The sequence below is a fragment of the Castor canadensis genome, chromosome 12 (genome assembly GCF_047511655.1).
Source record: "Castor canadensis chromosome 12, mCasCan1.hap1v2, whole genome shotgun sequence".
NCBI classification, from domain to species: domain Eukaryota; kingdom Metazoa; phylum Chordata; class Mammalia; order Rodentia; family Castoridae; genus Castor; species Castor canadensis.
Genome location: NC_133397.1, coordinates 93,954,570 through 93,970,495, shown reverse-complemented (window position 1 = coordinate 93,970,495; position 15,926 = coordinate 93,954,570). Strand labels below are relative to the sequence as shown.

Here is a 15,926-nt window from a genome sequence, read left to right as displayed (position 1 = left end):
TTTGTGACTGGCTTCTTTTGTTTAGCATAATGTTTCAAGAACCACTCATGATGTTAAGCATCTCTTTATGGGCTTATTGGCGATTTTTGTGTCTTTGGAAAGATTTCTTTTCCGACACTTAGCCCATTTTTAAGTTGGGTGGTTTTCCTTTTTATCATTGACTCTGAGAGTTCTTTACTTATGTAGGTATAGGTGCTTTCTGAGTCCACTCGATTTGCAAATATTGTGTCCCATCTTGTGAGCTGTCCTTTGTTGTTTGGAGCACAGAAATGTTTTGTTGTTTCTACTAGGTATTGAACTCAGAGACTGTAGCATGCAAGTCAGGAATCTGACCCTTAGGACATGTTCCCAGTCCTTTAACTTTTAGCTTGTTTTCCAGATAGAATCTTGCACTTTTGTCCAGACTGGCCTTAAACCACAAACCTCTTGTCTCTGTCTCCTGAGCAGCTCAGTTACAGGTGTGCACTACTATGTCCAGCTTATTTGCTAGAGAAGATCTTGCTAACTTTTGCCTGGGTTGGCCTCAAATTTTGATCCTCCTCCGTGATCCCCCATCTCTGCCTCCTGAGTAGCTGAGATTACAGGCTTTTGCCTCCTCACAAAAGTTTTTAGAGTTGATGAAGTCTTTTTTTTTTTTTTTTACTTTGTTTGTACTTTGTTGTTATATTTAAAAAATCATTGCCTAATCTAAAATCCCAAAGATTTACCATGTCTTTTATTAAGAACTTTACAAATTTAGTTCTAAAATTTAGGTCTGAGACCTATTTTGAGTTAAATTTCCAAATATGATGTTCACTGTTTTGCATCTGGCTGCCCAGTTGTCCCACAGAGTCTCTTGGAAAGACTTGTAATCGCCCATTGAGTTGTCCCACATCGCTGTTGGAAATCATTTCCACACTGTCTCTTCCACTGACTTACGTGGCTGTCCTTTGCCAGTACCATGGCCTTCCAAAGTCTTGAAGTTGGGCACCGTGAGTCCTCCAAATTTTTCTTTTTTCAAGATATACTTTTGAATATTCTGGATTCCTTGCAATTCCTTATGAGTTTTGGAGATCAGCTTGTCAGTTTCTCCAAAGAAGCTACCTGAAATTTTGATAGAGACTTGAATTTGTAGATCAATCTCTAGAATACTGCATCTCAGCAATATTAATTGGTGTAGTCCTCCAACATGCAGTGTGTCTTAGGTCTTCTTTTATTGTTTTTGTTGCTATTACATATGGAATTGTTGTGTTGACTTTGAGATTATGTGTTGTGAGTATGAGAAATGCAGTGCTTTTTGTATTTTGCTGTGGCCTCCAGTCTATGGAGCTCCTTCATCAGTGTTACCAGCTCTAATTGAAGAATTCCTTCAGGTTTTCTAAATTTAAGATCCTGTTACCTGTGATTGTAGATATTTAACTTCTGCCTTTTCAGTATGGAGACCTTTTTATTTCATGTCCTTGCCTAATTGCCTTGGGCAGAACTTCTAGTACATTGATGAATAGCAGTAATAAGAGCAGACATCCTTGTGTAGTTTCTGATCTGAAAGTGGTCAGTTTTTTACTGTATGGTGTTAGTTGTGAGCTTTTCATAGAAGTCCTTTGTCAAATTGAAGAAGTTCCTTCTACTTCTAATTTGGTCAGTTTGCAACCAGTCTTGTATACTTGGAATAAAATCCCAATTGCTTGTTATGTATCTGTATTTAGAAGAGGTTTTAGTTTGGTCTGTGATTTTCTTTTTTATGATGTCTTTTTCTGATTTGGGTATTAAAGTTATCTGGACTAATAGGAAGATTGAAAAGTGTCTCATTTGGGGGAATGAATTTGTGAAGACTTGGTATTAATTCTTCTTTAAAATTTTTATTGAAGTTTACCACAAAAGCCACCTGGGCTGGTTATTGGTAGTTTTTTTTTTGTTTTTTTGTTTTAAATAATTATTTCAGTCTCTTGTAGGCCAGGTCACACTTTCTGTATCTTAGTCAGCATTGGTACTTAGTGTGCTTTCTAGAAATTTCTCCATTTCATCTAAGTTGTCTAATTTGTTGGCATATAGTTATTTAGATTTTTAATATAATTCCTTTTATTTCTGTAAGTTCAGTAATAATTCCCCCTTTTAGTAATTTGAATCTTTTCTCTCATTTCTGTTCAAATCTTTATTATCCCCTTCCTTCTGGTTTCACAGTTAGTTTGTTCTTCTTTTTTCAGCCTTAACATGGAAGTTTAGGTTATTGATTTAAGATCTTTCTCTTTAAAGAAAAAAAATAGGTATTTATAGCTATGTTTTCCTCTTATACTGCGTGAGCTGAATATCATAAGTTTTGATGCACTGTTTCTTCTTCATTATTCAACTCAAAATATTTTCTAATTTCCTTTGTGATTTCTTTCTTGATTCCTTGTTATTTCAGAATGCTTTAATTTCTATATAATTATGAGTGCCTCAAATTTCTTCTTGTTATGGATACCTAATTTCATCTTGTTGTAGTCAGAAAGTATAGTTTGTGTGATTCAGATACTTTCAAATTTATTAATGCTTGTTTTGCGGCTAGAATGTGGTCTGTCCTGAATAATATTTCATTTGCTCTTAAAATGTGGTTGTTGATCAGAGTGTTCTATAGATGTGCATTAGGTCGAACTGGTTTAAATGTTTTTCCAGTCTTTAGTTACCACTGTTAATCTTAGTTCTAGCCATTATAGAGAGTGGACTTTTGAAGTCTCCAGTCATTTCTGTTGAATAATTCTTTCAGCTTTCTTCATGTATTTTGGGTTGCTGTAATCTCTCACAGTTCTGAAACCAAGATGCTGGTTGGGCCATGCTTTTTCTGAAGGTTCTGAAGGAGAATCTGTCCCAGGCCTTTTTCCAGCTTCTGGTGTTGCTAGCAATATTTGGTCTTCCTTGGCTTGTATGAAGCATTACTCCAGTCTCTCACATTGGATTAAGGACCTACCCTTACCCACTGTGACCTTAACTTACCACATTTGCAACAACCATATTTTCAAATAAGGTCACATGTTGAGGCTCTTGGAAGAATGTGAATTTTGCAGAGCAGTAATAAACCTATATAACTGCTTTCAAAATCTTCTCTTCTTTGGTTTTTAACCTTTTCACTATGATGTGTTCATGTGCATCTATTTTTGTTTGTCTTTATTCCACTTACTCGTCATTGAGCTTGAATATTTAGATTAATATGTTCAGCAATGCTGAAGAGTTTTTAGTGATTATTTTTTTTTATTTTTTCTTTTCTCTCTCTCTTATACTCCCATCACATGCATGTTGGTGCACTTAGTGTTATTTCATATTTGTTTGAGACTCTGGTCAATTTCCTTTATTTTTTTTCTGCTATTCTTGGCATTACTCTCTCATTCTGTGTTGGTTTGCTGATTCTTTTTTTAGTTCCAATCAACTGTTGAATCTCTTTATTGAAATTTTCCTTTCAACTCTAGAAGTTCCATTTGTGTCTATTTTATATTCTCTCTTTATTCTTAAGTATGGTTTCCTTTAGTTTGCTTAGTGACTTAACTTTTAATTTGGCAACGTCTTCACCACTTTGTAAAAGCTTCTGCCTCTTGCTCCTCTGGGATTATAACTCGGCCACACACCCCTGGGATGATGGTGGTTCTAGCAGGCTCTTGCGGATGGTGTGTTTTCTTGGTTTCTCTGTTAAACTGTCTGCCTCGCTTGGTATCACACCCAGCTGGTAGGCTGTACTACTTGTTGACTAATTGCCCTGTTCTTTCTTTCTTTCTTTCTTTTTTCCTCAGCAGTACTAGGAGTTGCTAGGCAGGGTTTGCTGAGCCATGGTCCAAGTCCTTTTTACTTTAGTTATTTTTCAAATAGGGTCTTGCTTTTCTGTCTGAACCAACCTGGACCATGATCCTTCTGTTTATGCTTCCCATGCATCTAGGATGCCAGTCACACACTATCATGCCCAGCTTTTTATTAGTTGAGATGGGGGGTCTCACTAACTTTCCCTGGGCTGGCCTCAAACCCTGATCCTTTCAATCTCCCTCCTAAGTAGCTAGGATTACAGGCGTGAACCACTGGACCTGGCTGCAGTGGTAGATGTTGAGATCAGTGTTTGAAGTTTGTTCTGACTCCAGGGGACTCTTAAGTCTCTCTTTTTTCCTTGTTCTCTGTTAAACTAGTTAACCTAAGATTTAGCCTTTTTTTCTGAGTTATGACCTTCTTTTTACTGTTTACCAACTATATCTGCATTGTTTTTGAGAATATTCTTGTGCTTGAACTTCCCACTTTCTCAGTACAGTGAAGTCAGTTTCTTTGGGGAGAGCTGCAGCACACTCTGTTTTTATTGAGTGCCTCTGTTCCCAGGGAACAATCTCTGAGCCACTGCACTCTGGGAGCTGGAGGTGAGAGTAACACTGCTGCTGTACTTGCTGGGTGCAGGAGCAGTGGCCCCCATCTTCTTTCCTTGCCTCTCAGCATGAAACTTTCTCCTCTGAGTGAGCTGGAACAGGGGCGTCTCAGCCTTCCCTGACTGGGAAACACTGGTAATCTGCCCTTTCCAGTGAGATACCAGGCCTTTTGACTGGAAGCCTCATTTTCTTGGCTGCACTTATCCACTCTGAACTGAGGGGTGTTAGAGTTGGTGGAATGTGGAAGAGAGTCACACCTCAAATATCACAAACTATTCTCACTGAATTGTTTATTTTCTTGATTAAGTGTTACCTCTGGACAATATCTAGAGATTTTTAATTAAAAATTATTTTCACCAGTTATAACCATAACCATGTTTTGTTGGAAAGCAGCTATATTGAGCAACTCACACTGTAAACTCCACAGGAAGTGTTTTTTCTGTGACTGGACATATAAATGCTCAGTGTACTAGGTGGTTGTATTCTTTTACCCCTTATCTAGGTTGCAGGACTGTGCATCCCAGGCACCAAAATATGACTGTAATCAATATTAGACTCCCCATATAATCTCTCTTCTGGAAGTTAAAGAAAGTTTTGGCTTACATAAATTCACTCTGAGCAGTCTGTTAAGACTCTTGATACTTATGCTGTCCTTCTGGGATTATTCCTGTTGTATCAAAAGTATGTGTGCATTTGAACATGCATTTAGAAATAGATCACTGTCTTCAGTAGTAAAGCTCATTTTTCTACTCTGGCTGTTGCCATGTGTCAGATTGATTACAAAATCTGAAGGAAGGGCTACAGTTGTCTTAGTCTGTTTCATGCTGCTATAACAGAATACTATAGTCTAGGTGACTTGTAATGTAATAGAAATGTGTTGGTTCATGGTTCTGGAGACTGGGAAGTCCAAGATTAAGGTGCTGGCATCTGACAATGGCTTTCTTTTGGCATTACACTATGGCAGAAGGGCAAAGAGAGGGCAAGAGAGAAAGATGGAGGGATTCACTCTTCCTTTATAAGGAACCCATCCCCACAGTAGTGACAGTAATCCATTCATGAGGACACAGCCTTATTGGCCTACTCAGCTCTCATTGGGCCCTTCCTTCCAACACTATTACTAGGAATTAAGTTTCCAACACATGGGCACTGGGGACACATTCAAACCATAGAGGCACTTATGTGAACACTGTACTGTCTTGCCAGTTATTGTCATTTCCTGTGGGATGATTTTCCTGTGAATACCAAGTACTGCAGAATTTATTTCTTTTTACACATCACCACAACATATGGACCTAGTGTTTTTCATTCATCTGCTATCTCATAGCTGTCAGTGTCATTTGGTGTGCCAATCTGGTATATTATTGCTAAAACTTAGTCTTTTCAGTAATTATTGAAGACTTAGGACAAAGAAGAGATTTGTTTAGAAATACATTCTTCTTGCTAATTTGCTGAGCTGTATGAGTTCGAATGCTGACCTTGAGCTTAACCATTTTAGCTGCCTATGAGCAACCATAAGAGCAAGAAATGTGAGCACATTGAGTTGAGCATATACATTCAAAGCTGTGAAAGCCGTGTAAGTTGTATTCATTTCAGTGTAAGAAGTCTCACGTCTTTTCTCCCACCTTGTTCAGGTAAGAGCTCCTTGTTATCCAGAGAATGTGCTTGGGTTGGTGGATAGTGTTGCCAAGGAGGCCTTGTAAGTGCTGAGCTTCTATTGATTGGGTTTCCATTTGAAAAATTTGCCCAGCTGGCTGAAATTGATTAGGAAAAAATTTATAAATATCTAGCTAGTTACGTATACCCTTAAGTATTTTCAATAGGAAGGAGTTGCTTTTAAAAAAGAAAGCATTCCAGTGCATTTAAATTAAGGCTAAGGTGCTTCCAACAATTTGAGGTCATTGCTAGAACTACCAAAATGTTAGAGATGATGGAGTGTGGCTTTAATATATTGCCCTTCTAGCTCAGGCTGTCAGTTATTTTGGATGCAGAGATTATGTTAGGGTGCCACAGAAATCTTACTTTCAGAAACATTTGTATAGGGATATATAGAATTATATTCTTTAAAATTTTGTAATTTTTCTGATTTAAAAACTATGGAAATCTCAGAAAAATGTAACAGAAATGAAGTTAAAATGAAATCTTATCCCACAAGTTAAGCACTAGTGGTGTGTCACATTTGAAATTCAAATTTTTCCCAGGAAATCCCTTTTCAAAGTCATTGTGTAGATACACAGGTAGACTGTAGGTATAAAGCAAAGTACCTGAAAATGGGCACTGTATAAAGAAGAAAGGCTTAGTAAACTCATAGTTTTGGAGGCTGAAGTCCAAGATTGAACAGCCTCATTTGTTTGGCCTCCTGGTGGAGGACTTATTGCAGCAGTATGTGCAGGTGAGAGGGATCACATGGCAAGGCAGAAAGCCAAAGAGTTGGAAGAGGCAGGTTTGCTCTTTTATAATGACCCTCTCCAACTGGGATACTGTGAGAACTATGTTAATCCCTTCCAAAGGCAGAGTCTCCAGTGACCTCAGCAACAGCTCATAAGGGTTCCACCACCTTCCAGTACCACCACACTGGGACAAGCTTCCAGCACATGAATCCTTGGGGGACAAACCACATCCAAATCATAGCAGTTAGGAGTGCTGAGGATAAAACAGAAACTTGACAAATTGGCAGGTGGAGAAAAGAACACAAAACTAGGAAGAGTGTGGGTTTATTCTGTCATGACCACTGAGTGATCTGAGGATCTTAGTCAAAAACTCACCTTCTCAACCCCAAAGGGGCTTAGAAAATGATGCTCTGAAGTAGATTGACAGCAAATGAGCATCAGGACTTTGACTCTCAACCATTCATTTGGACCCATTTTACCAGTATTTCCATTAGAGCATATATGGTGTTTGACAAATGGTTCTTGGGATCTGCCTAACATTTCCCCAGGGTGGCTTTGCCCTCTCTCACCTGTGAGATTTTAGTTGAACAGGTTCATGGAGAATGAAATATTTCAAAACTATAGGTCTAGGTGTTTATGTACTTTTTGTTTTAGAGGAGTTGGTATTTTCTTACTGTTAATTCTGTCAACTTAACAGGTAGGTGAAATGAGCTAGAATTTTTTGAGACATTGTCTTGCTAAATAGCTATATTGTCCTAAACTTTCCTTGAACTCATAGCTCAGGCTGGCTTGGAACTTCTGATCCTCTTGCCTCAGCACCTCCCTCCTCCTCACCCCAGTACTGAGACCACAGAGGGAAGGAGAATTTTGATGAAAGGAAGCCAGACTGGAGACAGCAACAGGACAGGGTAGTAATGTGGCTCACACTACAAGTCTGTTGCCTAGGTTTGTTCTTTGTGCTCCTCCTTACATAGCCTGCTCCCTGCAGCAACCCCATTTAATTTGAATAAAATCTTTCTATTTTGCTTTTTTAGAACTTTCTTCAAACATAATTGACATGGCACACTGTGGTAGCTTGAGGTTTAGAAAACTTTCCCTGCTGATCTTCTGTCTGACCCCCTATGGCTGCCATATTTTGTTTTGGTGGATAGTCCACACCATACAGCTTTCCTCCTCAGAAGTTAAGCAGACACTGTGGCTTAACTTAGGGCATTCGTCTACACACAGCATTGATTGCTTATTTATTCTCACAAATTTGAAAGATACCACCTTTTCATGACATTTATAGTCCAGTTTAAATATATACTTTTTAGTAGTTTATGCAAACTCTGCATTTTGCTGATCACTTTTTAAAGGTAAAGTATTTCTAAAAGTTTGTAGCAATAATATTAGAACCATATACAATTGTCCTTTGGCATCACTGGAGGACTGGTTCCAACACTCCCACACATAACAAAATCTGAGGATGCTCAAGTGCCCTATATAAACTGGTGTAACATTTGCATAGAACCTATACACATCCTCCTATGTACTTTAAATCATCTCTATATTGTTTATCATACCTAGTACAATGTAAATGCTATGTAAGTAGTTGTATTGTTTAGGAAATAATGCTAAGGAAAGTGTATGTGTTTAATACAGACAAAACCATCTGTGTTTTCAATCCATGCTCAGTTGAGTTGGTAGATAAGAAACCAACATTCATAGGGCTCTCAATAAGGGATTTAAATAGCTCATCTGTTATAAAACAAGAAACTTTTAATAACATAAAATTCTGTCTATGAAGACATTTTGAAACCTGTAACTGTGATTTTTCTCTATTGTTCACTGAGTGGTAGTTTAACACTGTAGACTGTTTAGAAGTTTACAGGTGGTGTGGCTTCTTTGCTCTGGAATGAGTATAACGATGCTCCCTTAAAACATTTGCCCTCTTCTTCCCTCATCTACCTCCACATTTTAAGTTGTGGCTGCGTCACAAGACACATGCCCACATCACTGTTCTCATGTGCTGTTTCTGGGAGTGTTTTACACACACACTGTCCCAATACAGATCACTGGAGGTGCAGGGTTCGTGGGCTCCCATCTCACTGACAAACTCATGATGGATGGCCACGAGGTGACTGTGGTGGACAACTTCTTCACGGGCAGGAAGAGAAATGTGGAGCACTGGATTGGCCACGAGAACTTTGAGCTGATTAACCATGATGTGGTGGAGCCCCTCTACATAGAAGGTGAGAGAAAACCACATATCATTGTTTAGGGTGGGGATTGTCTCCACAGAGCACTGGTCTCTGAGGATTTACCTGACTTTGCCACCTTGAGTGTTGTGTTCTTTTTAGTTTTGAAGTGGTCTGACTATGTACACGGTACTGTCCTGGTTTCTGTAGTAACAGCGGTTATTACTGTGTGAATTCCTGTCTCCACTATTACATGGCTCTCCTAGTTTTGACTCTCTTCCAAGTGTTGAGATAGCTTTTGTGTGGTGCACATCTGTTATGGTCTGAATGTGTGTATAAATGCCCCTCGTCCTCACAAACTCCTATGTTGAAATCTTCAATACCATTCCCCAAGGTGATGGTATTAGGAGGTAGGGCCTTTGGGAAGTAATTAGATCATGTAGGTAGAACTGTTAAGAGTGGGATCAGAATAAGTGCCCCTAAAGAGGCCTGTAGAGTTCCCTGGCCCCTCCCACATATGAGGACACAACAAGAAGGTACTATTTACAAACCAGGAAGTAGATGCTTATCAGACACTGAATCTGCAGTACCATCACCTTGGAATTCCTGGCCTATAGAGCTGTGAAAAATAAATTTCTGCTGTTTATTAGCCACCAGTTATAGTTTTAGAAGACATCCCTAATGCCTAACAGATTTGTTGCTTGCTTGTGATTACTTTTAGCTTCCTATAGGAAGTTAGTTGATGAATTTTATTTCCTCAGTACAAGAGTCTAAACACAAATTATACCAAATACCACTATGTCTCCTTCAGTGTTTAATAGCGTCTTTTTCATTTCTGCGTTAGTAGCATTAAATATTAAACTGGTAGCAGAATTTTCTTTTCACTGGTATAATACAAAACTAGTGGTTCACTGTGCACTTGTTTGTTTGCTAAAAAGGTACGACATTCTAACATTAATTCACAAAAGAAATCCAAATTAGAAGCTGGGCATAGTGGTACATACCTGTAATTCCAGCACGCAGGAGGCTGAGGCAGGAGGATCATGAATTTGAGTCTAGCCTGGCAGCATACTGAGACCTTGTCTCAAAAACAACATCTTTTGCCCATTTTTAAAGTTTGTTTTTAGCATGGATTCTTCATTTTAGGAATGTTAGCCATTGGGCATAGATTTAACACCCCTCAAAATGTGGCTTCTATCTTTTCATTTCATTGAAATTTTATATTTTAATGTAGTCTCATCTATTCATTTCCTCTTGCTTTTTCTTCTGGGGTTTTGCATACTATAACCATCCCAAGATTAGATGAGAATTTGACCTAATCTAAAAATCTTGAAAATAGCCACGACATTTTTGTGTTGTTTGGTTGGTTATTTTTTGCCTCATTTTAAATTTTTGATTGTTGAGTTAGCTTGGGGTTCAGTTTAGCACTGGCCTGTAGTTTTTCTGAAGAATGAATCGTGTGGTGCACTTTCTGCCTAGACTTCGTTATGGAGTGGCTGTGGGTTATCTGAGGTGATGCGTGTGACAGGACTCTGCCAGGTGAGTTCTGAAGGGTCCTGCCCAGGTGCCCTCCCAGGGCTCAGCCAGAGGCTCAGCTAATTCCTGCTGTGAAGGGCTGCTGTGCGTGCAAAACGAATGGTGGTTGTGCTGGGTCTGGGTGGGTCCCTCTTAATCACATGAGCTTGTGGAAGTAGCATAATAAAGTAGAAGAATCAGGCAGAGTGATTCCATGGAAAAACTGCTTCAGGTAGTTCAGGCAGAAAGGAAGCCAGTGAGGCTCACAGTGGAGAGGGATGTAACCCATGGCTGCAGGCATTGAAGGACCATAAGCCAAGGAACACGGCATCCTTGAGATGCTGAGAGCATCCCAGCAACCAGCCTGCAGGAGGTGGGCCTTATTCTGCAACCTTGTGGAGCTGAATTTCTCAGCTCATCCTCTGAAGAAAGGGAACATAGCCCTCCTGACACCCTGACTTCAGCCCTATGAAACAGCGCTCCCGGCCAGCTGAGCTGCAGTGAGCCCAACCTCTGACCTGCAGACCTGGCAGATTATAGATACTCAGTTTTTAAGCTCCTGAATTTGTTAGGGCAGTAGTAGCAATGACCACAGGGGTTTAGCATAGTACCTGGCCTATATCAACTGTCCCCCAAATGATAACTCTTCTTTCTGTTGTTCCTTTTTGTTTTATACTTACATGTATTAAACATGTATTAGATTGAACATTATTTTTATTAATGTAATAGACATGTATTATAGTATGGAATTATTGATTATATAATTTCAATATGACTGAGAAGCCAAAGCTTAGTAAAATGCTGTTAGAAAGTGAATTATGTTCTTTAACTCTGAGCTTTGACATCGCATTTGCACTAGGCAATTTCCACTGCTTGTCTGTAACCTATTTATAGGACACACACACATACATACATGTCCATACACTGAGTAGACTCAGACAATAGATAACATTTTTCATCTGCTGCTCAGAATATGAAATTCCCTCAGTTGTCATTTATGTAGGGAGAGCATAGTTTAAAACCTGTGTGTAGGTTCCCAGCCTTACTGTTGGGTTCTTCTGTGTGCTTGATAATTCTCTTCCCTGTCCATTCCCACCCCCAAGTCTTTCCATCTCGTTACACTCTCTGCCTCACAATGCCTGCCTCATCCAACAGCAACAGAAAAGACATTCTTTTCTTCTCAAGTTCATTTGGAACATTCTTCAAGCCTGATTACTTTCTGGGCCATAAAACAGCTCAACAAGCTCAAAATAATAGAAGCCATATAAAGTGTACTCTCAGACCACAGTGAAATTAGAGTAGAAACCAAGATAGCTGGAAAACCATAAAATACTTATGAGATTAAACAACATATGTCTACATAGCATGTAGGCCATAGAAGAAATCTCTAGAGAGTAAAAATACTTTGAGCTAAATGAAAGAATTAAGCTTCTTGTTTATGTATTTGATAAAGAATCAGATGAAGAGAGTCTAAATTTTTTCTCTTTTCAAAAGAATACTCTTTCCTGATGATGGGAATGTATATGTGATAAAGGAAACTTGGAAAAGGACAAAAAAGCAAACAAAATTATTCTTAATCCTCTTGTCCAAAATAGTCTGTTGTTAATATCCACTTCATTTTTCTAAATGTGGGTTTTAATTTTTAAAAACATGTTTACTAGGCAATATAGTTAAATGGTTCTAACTTGTAAAAAACAATTAAAAAGATACACTTATCTTTCCAGTTCAAACTCTCCTTAGGGAACTGCTGTATTTGTTTTCATTTGCAGTGCCTGTCTGCGACAGGCAAATGAGATTTGCAATTTTCCCTCATAGAGAAAGCAGCCTATTCTGTATTGCCCTGCATCTGATTTTCTTGCATGTACTGTATCCTGGCCACCTTTCTATAACGTGTAGACAGCTACTTAGTTTTTTGGGACACCTGCTTTGTATTATCTTGGGTGGCTATACTAGTCTCTTTACAAAGTCGCATTTCTTTTCCCCCCTCAACATTATTTACTAGAAAGTTCCTATTGTATGACTGTAGTACCATTTCACCCTTCCTCAATATTGGGTGTTTAGATTGTTTGCAGTTTAGGGCAATCATAAGCCCACTTCAGAAAGCCACCCATGTATACTTTGTATACTTCTAGATCTCTCTCTGTAATCATAGAACATGGATTCAGGTTCCTGATACACACAGTCTTCACCTCCCTGAAAAGCTGGTCCAATGTGCTTTCCACTGTCTACATAAACAGGAATCTTGAGAACCTCATTTCTGCAGGAATCAGACAAAGGCAGCAATGCTGCTTCCTGGAGCTTAACAGTTCCTTGTTAAGAATTCAGGAAAATAAAAGGTGAAAATGGCCATGGCTGCACTGACTGAATGCTTATGGCATTGCAGGCTCCATTATAACCACTTTGTGATCAGCAAAGTCAAGTCCCTGAGTACCCATGAGGGACAGGCATTTATCATCCTCATTTTACTGATGAGGAAACTGAGGCATGGAGCCCTTTGTTTTACTTGCCTTTTACTCATCTGCTTAAATCTTGAGAGGCCATTAAGAGAGGAGGCCTCCAGGAGAGGGAAGATAGGAGAGGCCAGGCTTCCACCCTGGGACCCCTGTAAAAATGTGTAGGGTAAACAGTATTTGCCAAGGGGATTGGGTTTGTTTCTATAGATGTCTGAGACATGCTGCTCTGATAAGAATATTTTTGTTGAATTGTAATTTACAAATTTCTGTCTCTATTACATGGTAACTTTAGAGGCAGCCATTCTTAGGGGTCCTGTCTATTTAGTTTGGAGCACTGGGGGCTTCCTTTGGAGCTCCAGGCAATGGAGAGTGCCCTTGCCATGGTGTGTCACAGAGAAGGTAGGTCCAGGGCTGAACCAGACATGAGGCATGTCCAGCCTTTGCATTAAGTAAACATCATTTGATGAGAATCAAGGCAAAATCCCACTTCTCTTGGTGCTGAGAGAAATTTGAGACATTCTATTTCACATTGTAAATACTATGGCTGAGGACAAGGGTTAAGAGTTAATGTGTAAAGTGAGCTCTCAGTTGGGCAGTACAGTTGCCCTTCAGTGTCCAAATCCATAGGTGCTCAAGCAAGCCCCTTATGTACAATGGCATAGTATTTGTATAGAACCTACACATATCCTCCTTTAAACTTTAAATCCTATCTAGGTGACTTAGAAAACCTAATGCACAGTAAATACTGTATAAATAGTTCTTACACTGTCTTGTTTAGGGACTGGTGAGAAGAAAAAAGTCCATACATGCTCAGCACACAGACTTTTTGTTTTGGGAAAATTTTCAATCTATGGTTTGTTAAAGTTTTGGGCTAGAACCCATGGAGGACTGTTTCTGCCAGGCTTCTGGAGTGTGGAAGAGAATCCTGCCACAAGTGTCTTTACGATCAAATTTTGCAGGATGCTGAATAAATTGCACACATTCCCAGAAAGAACCAACACCATGTTCTGCCTTTACTGGCTCCGTAGTCTTCATTTTCCTGCTGAAAATCCTTCACTGGCTCTTACCAGTGCTGTAGAGCACTGCCTGGATCCTGGAGGAGCCTCCATGCTGTGTGGTACAGCAGGAAAAGCAATTGGTGTAAACTGGAGATTGTTCTTACGTGAGTTCCTCCCTGGTAGAAGATGTGACTGATTTCTCTAATGGTTTCTGAGCGGTTGAATTCTTTTTCTTTCCCAGTTGTGTGGCACAATGAGGTCCACCTGAAGAACCCATAGGATGCTTCTTTGCAGTGAAGCCTGCTGAATGGAGCCACTCCAAAATCCACAGCAGGTCTGAGCAAACCTCAGGGACCTCTTGCCTCTGCTTCGGGAATGTGCCACCTCTTGGCAGGAGGACTGTTGACAATTGAAGTTCTCTTAGGCTCTCTTTATGAGGCTCCTCTTTTCCTAGCTGAGATCACAGCTCACAGTCTTATAAATGTGAGAGTATGTGGCACCATCACTCAGCGGGCAGCATTCAGTGGCACCACGTGTTCAGCAAATAAGTAGTCTTCCCTTCTTTTCCCTGTTGGCGCCTCTCTTCACCCACAACCCGATGTGAATGTCATGCTCATTTTCAGTGTACTTTGAACTACGTGGTTGACATGTTCCAAGGGCTTTTCCCTGGGCTGTGAGTGTTAATAACTTTTGGCTTTATTTACATTCCAGAGCTGCTTGTTATTAATATCGCTTGTGGCATCTCACATTCCTGGCTGTTTATTCCTGCTTGAAGTTTTCCCTTTTCTGCCCTTCATAATTCTTTACCAGATTAATTAAGTCAACAGACGCCGTGTAGTGTCCTTTTTAGGATAGGAGCTGGAGTTACAGTTGTCAGCATTATAGGCAGAGCACACATTCTCACAGGGAGGAGGTGCGGAAAAGAACTTGATTTTCATACAGTTTGGGGGGGTCTTAGAGTTCTGCTTAAACAATGGTCACAGCATAGTTTGCAGGGTGTCCCATAGCTCTCTAGGAGCAGTGTAGGGCTAAACTGTCAAATGGTGGGAAAATAAGCTGGATTAAATAACCTTTGGGGATGGAAAAGCCCCAGCTCTGGCTCATCTCTTCCCTCAGCTATCTCAGCACTGTTCCCAGGGGCCAGGCCAAAGCACCGTGGAGGGATGGGATATTTGGTTTTTATTGAAGGGTTCCAAGCTCACTACAGACTCTGGAGCCTGACCCTGCAGCAATGCTGCCAGGTCACAGAGGGAGCTGCCCTCCCTGCAGTGACAGCTATGTGGAGATAGGAAGGAAGGAAAGGGCATGCTGTGCTCAGTGAGCTTATTGACTGTTGAAGGAGTCGTGCATGGGTCAGTTGACAAGGCAGCCTGAAGTCAGAAGCTGGGGGCTCAGGCAGCCAGCAGTCAAAGGCATTATTTCTGAGCAGAGGCAATGGCTGAGTTTCCCACACAAACTGGCATCTGAGTTGAGCCTTGAAGAAGAAAGCCTGGGCTTGAACAAGGGAAAGGAGGAAAGCGTGAGGGATTAGTGACTCCATTTGAGGTCAGGGAACTCACTCTCAAGGCTCTCTCTCCCCTCTTTGTCTTTAATGCAGTTTTCTGTCTTCCCTGGCTGATGTCACCATGGGAGTAAAAATGGTGTTGATTTATTCTGTCCAATCCCAGACCACTCACATTGGTGTACTCTGTCTTGAAGAATGTAGTGCGGGCCCATCTTCGAGAGCAGGTGTTCCAGCGACCCATGAGGTCTTGGTCCACCACAAGTGCTTGGTGTTCTGCTCCACTCTGAAGCCTGTGTAGACATGTTTAGTTTTGACTCTGATGCCATCCTGCTCTAGAGTGGCAATGGGTATACAGACAGGTTTTAGAAAGACATTCAGTGCTCTTCTCTGCAGTTGACCATCTGCCACTTTGACCTGCCGTCCTAGAGGCTTTTCACAAATAGGTTGAAACTGACCCCATGCGTGAGCTTTCTGTCAGTGTAGCAAACACCTGAGATACTCTACTCAAAAGGAGGAAAGGCTTATTTGGCTCACAGTTTTGGA

General features: G+C 40.3%; 1 protein-coding gene across 7 annotated transcripts in view; it reads left to right on the top strand.

The window, feature by feature from the left end:
* Uxs1 (UDP-glucuronate decarboxylase 1) overlaps window positions 1-15,926 on the top strand; it is an 81,054-nt gene that overhangs the window by 32,028 nt on the left and 33,100 nt on the right. For 4 of the 7 annotated variants that reach the window (XM_074050477.1, XM_020159069.2, XM_020159071.2 and 1 more), the window contains one exon: window positions 8,787-8,967. The exons of 1 other annotated variant lie outside the window; for it this stretch is intronic. In XM_074050477.1, the coding sequence (XP_073906578.1) occupies window positions 8,787-8,967 (181 nt within the window). Of the gene's footprint in view, window positions 1-5,860; window positions 5,981-8,786; window positions 8,968-13,159; window positions 14,214-15,926 lie in introns of those variants that run through there. 2 more of the 7 variants (XM_074050479.1, XM_074050482.1) reach the window with 2 other exon arrangements.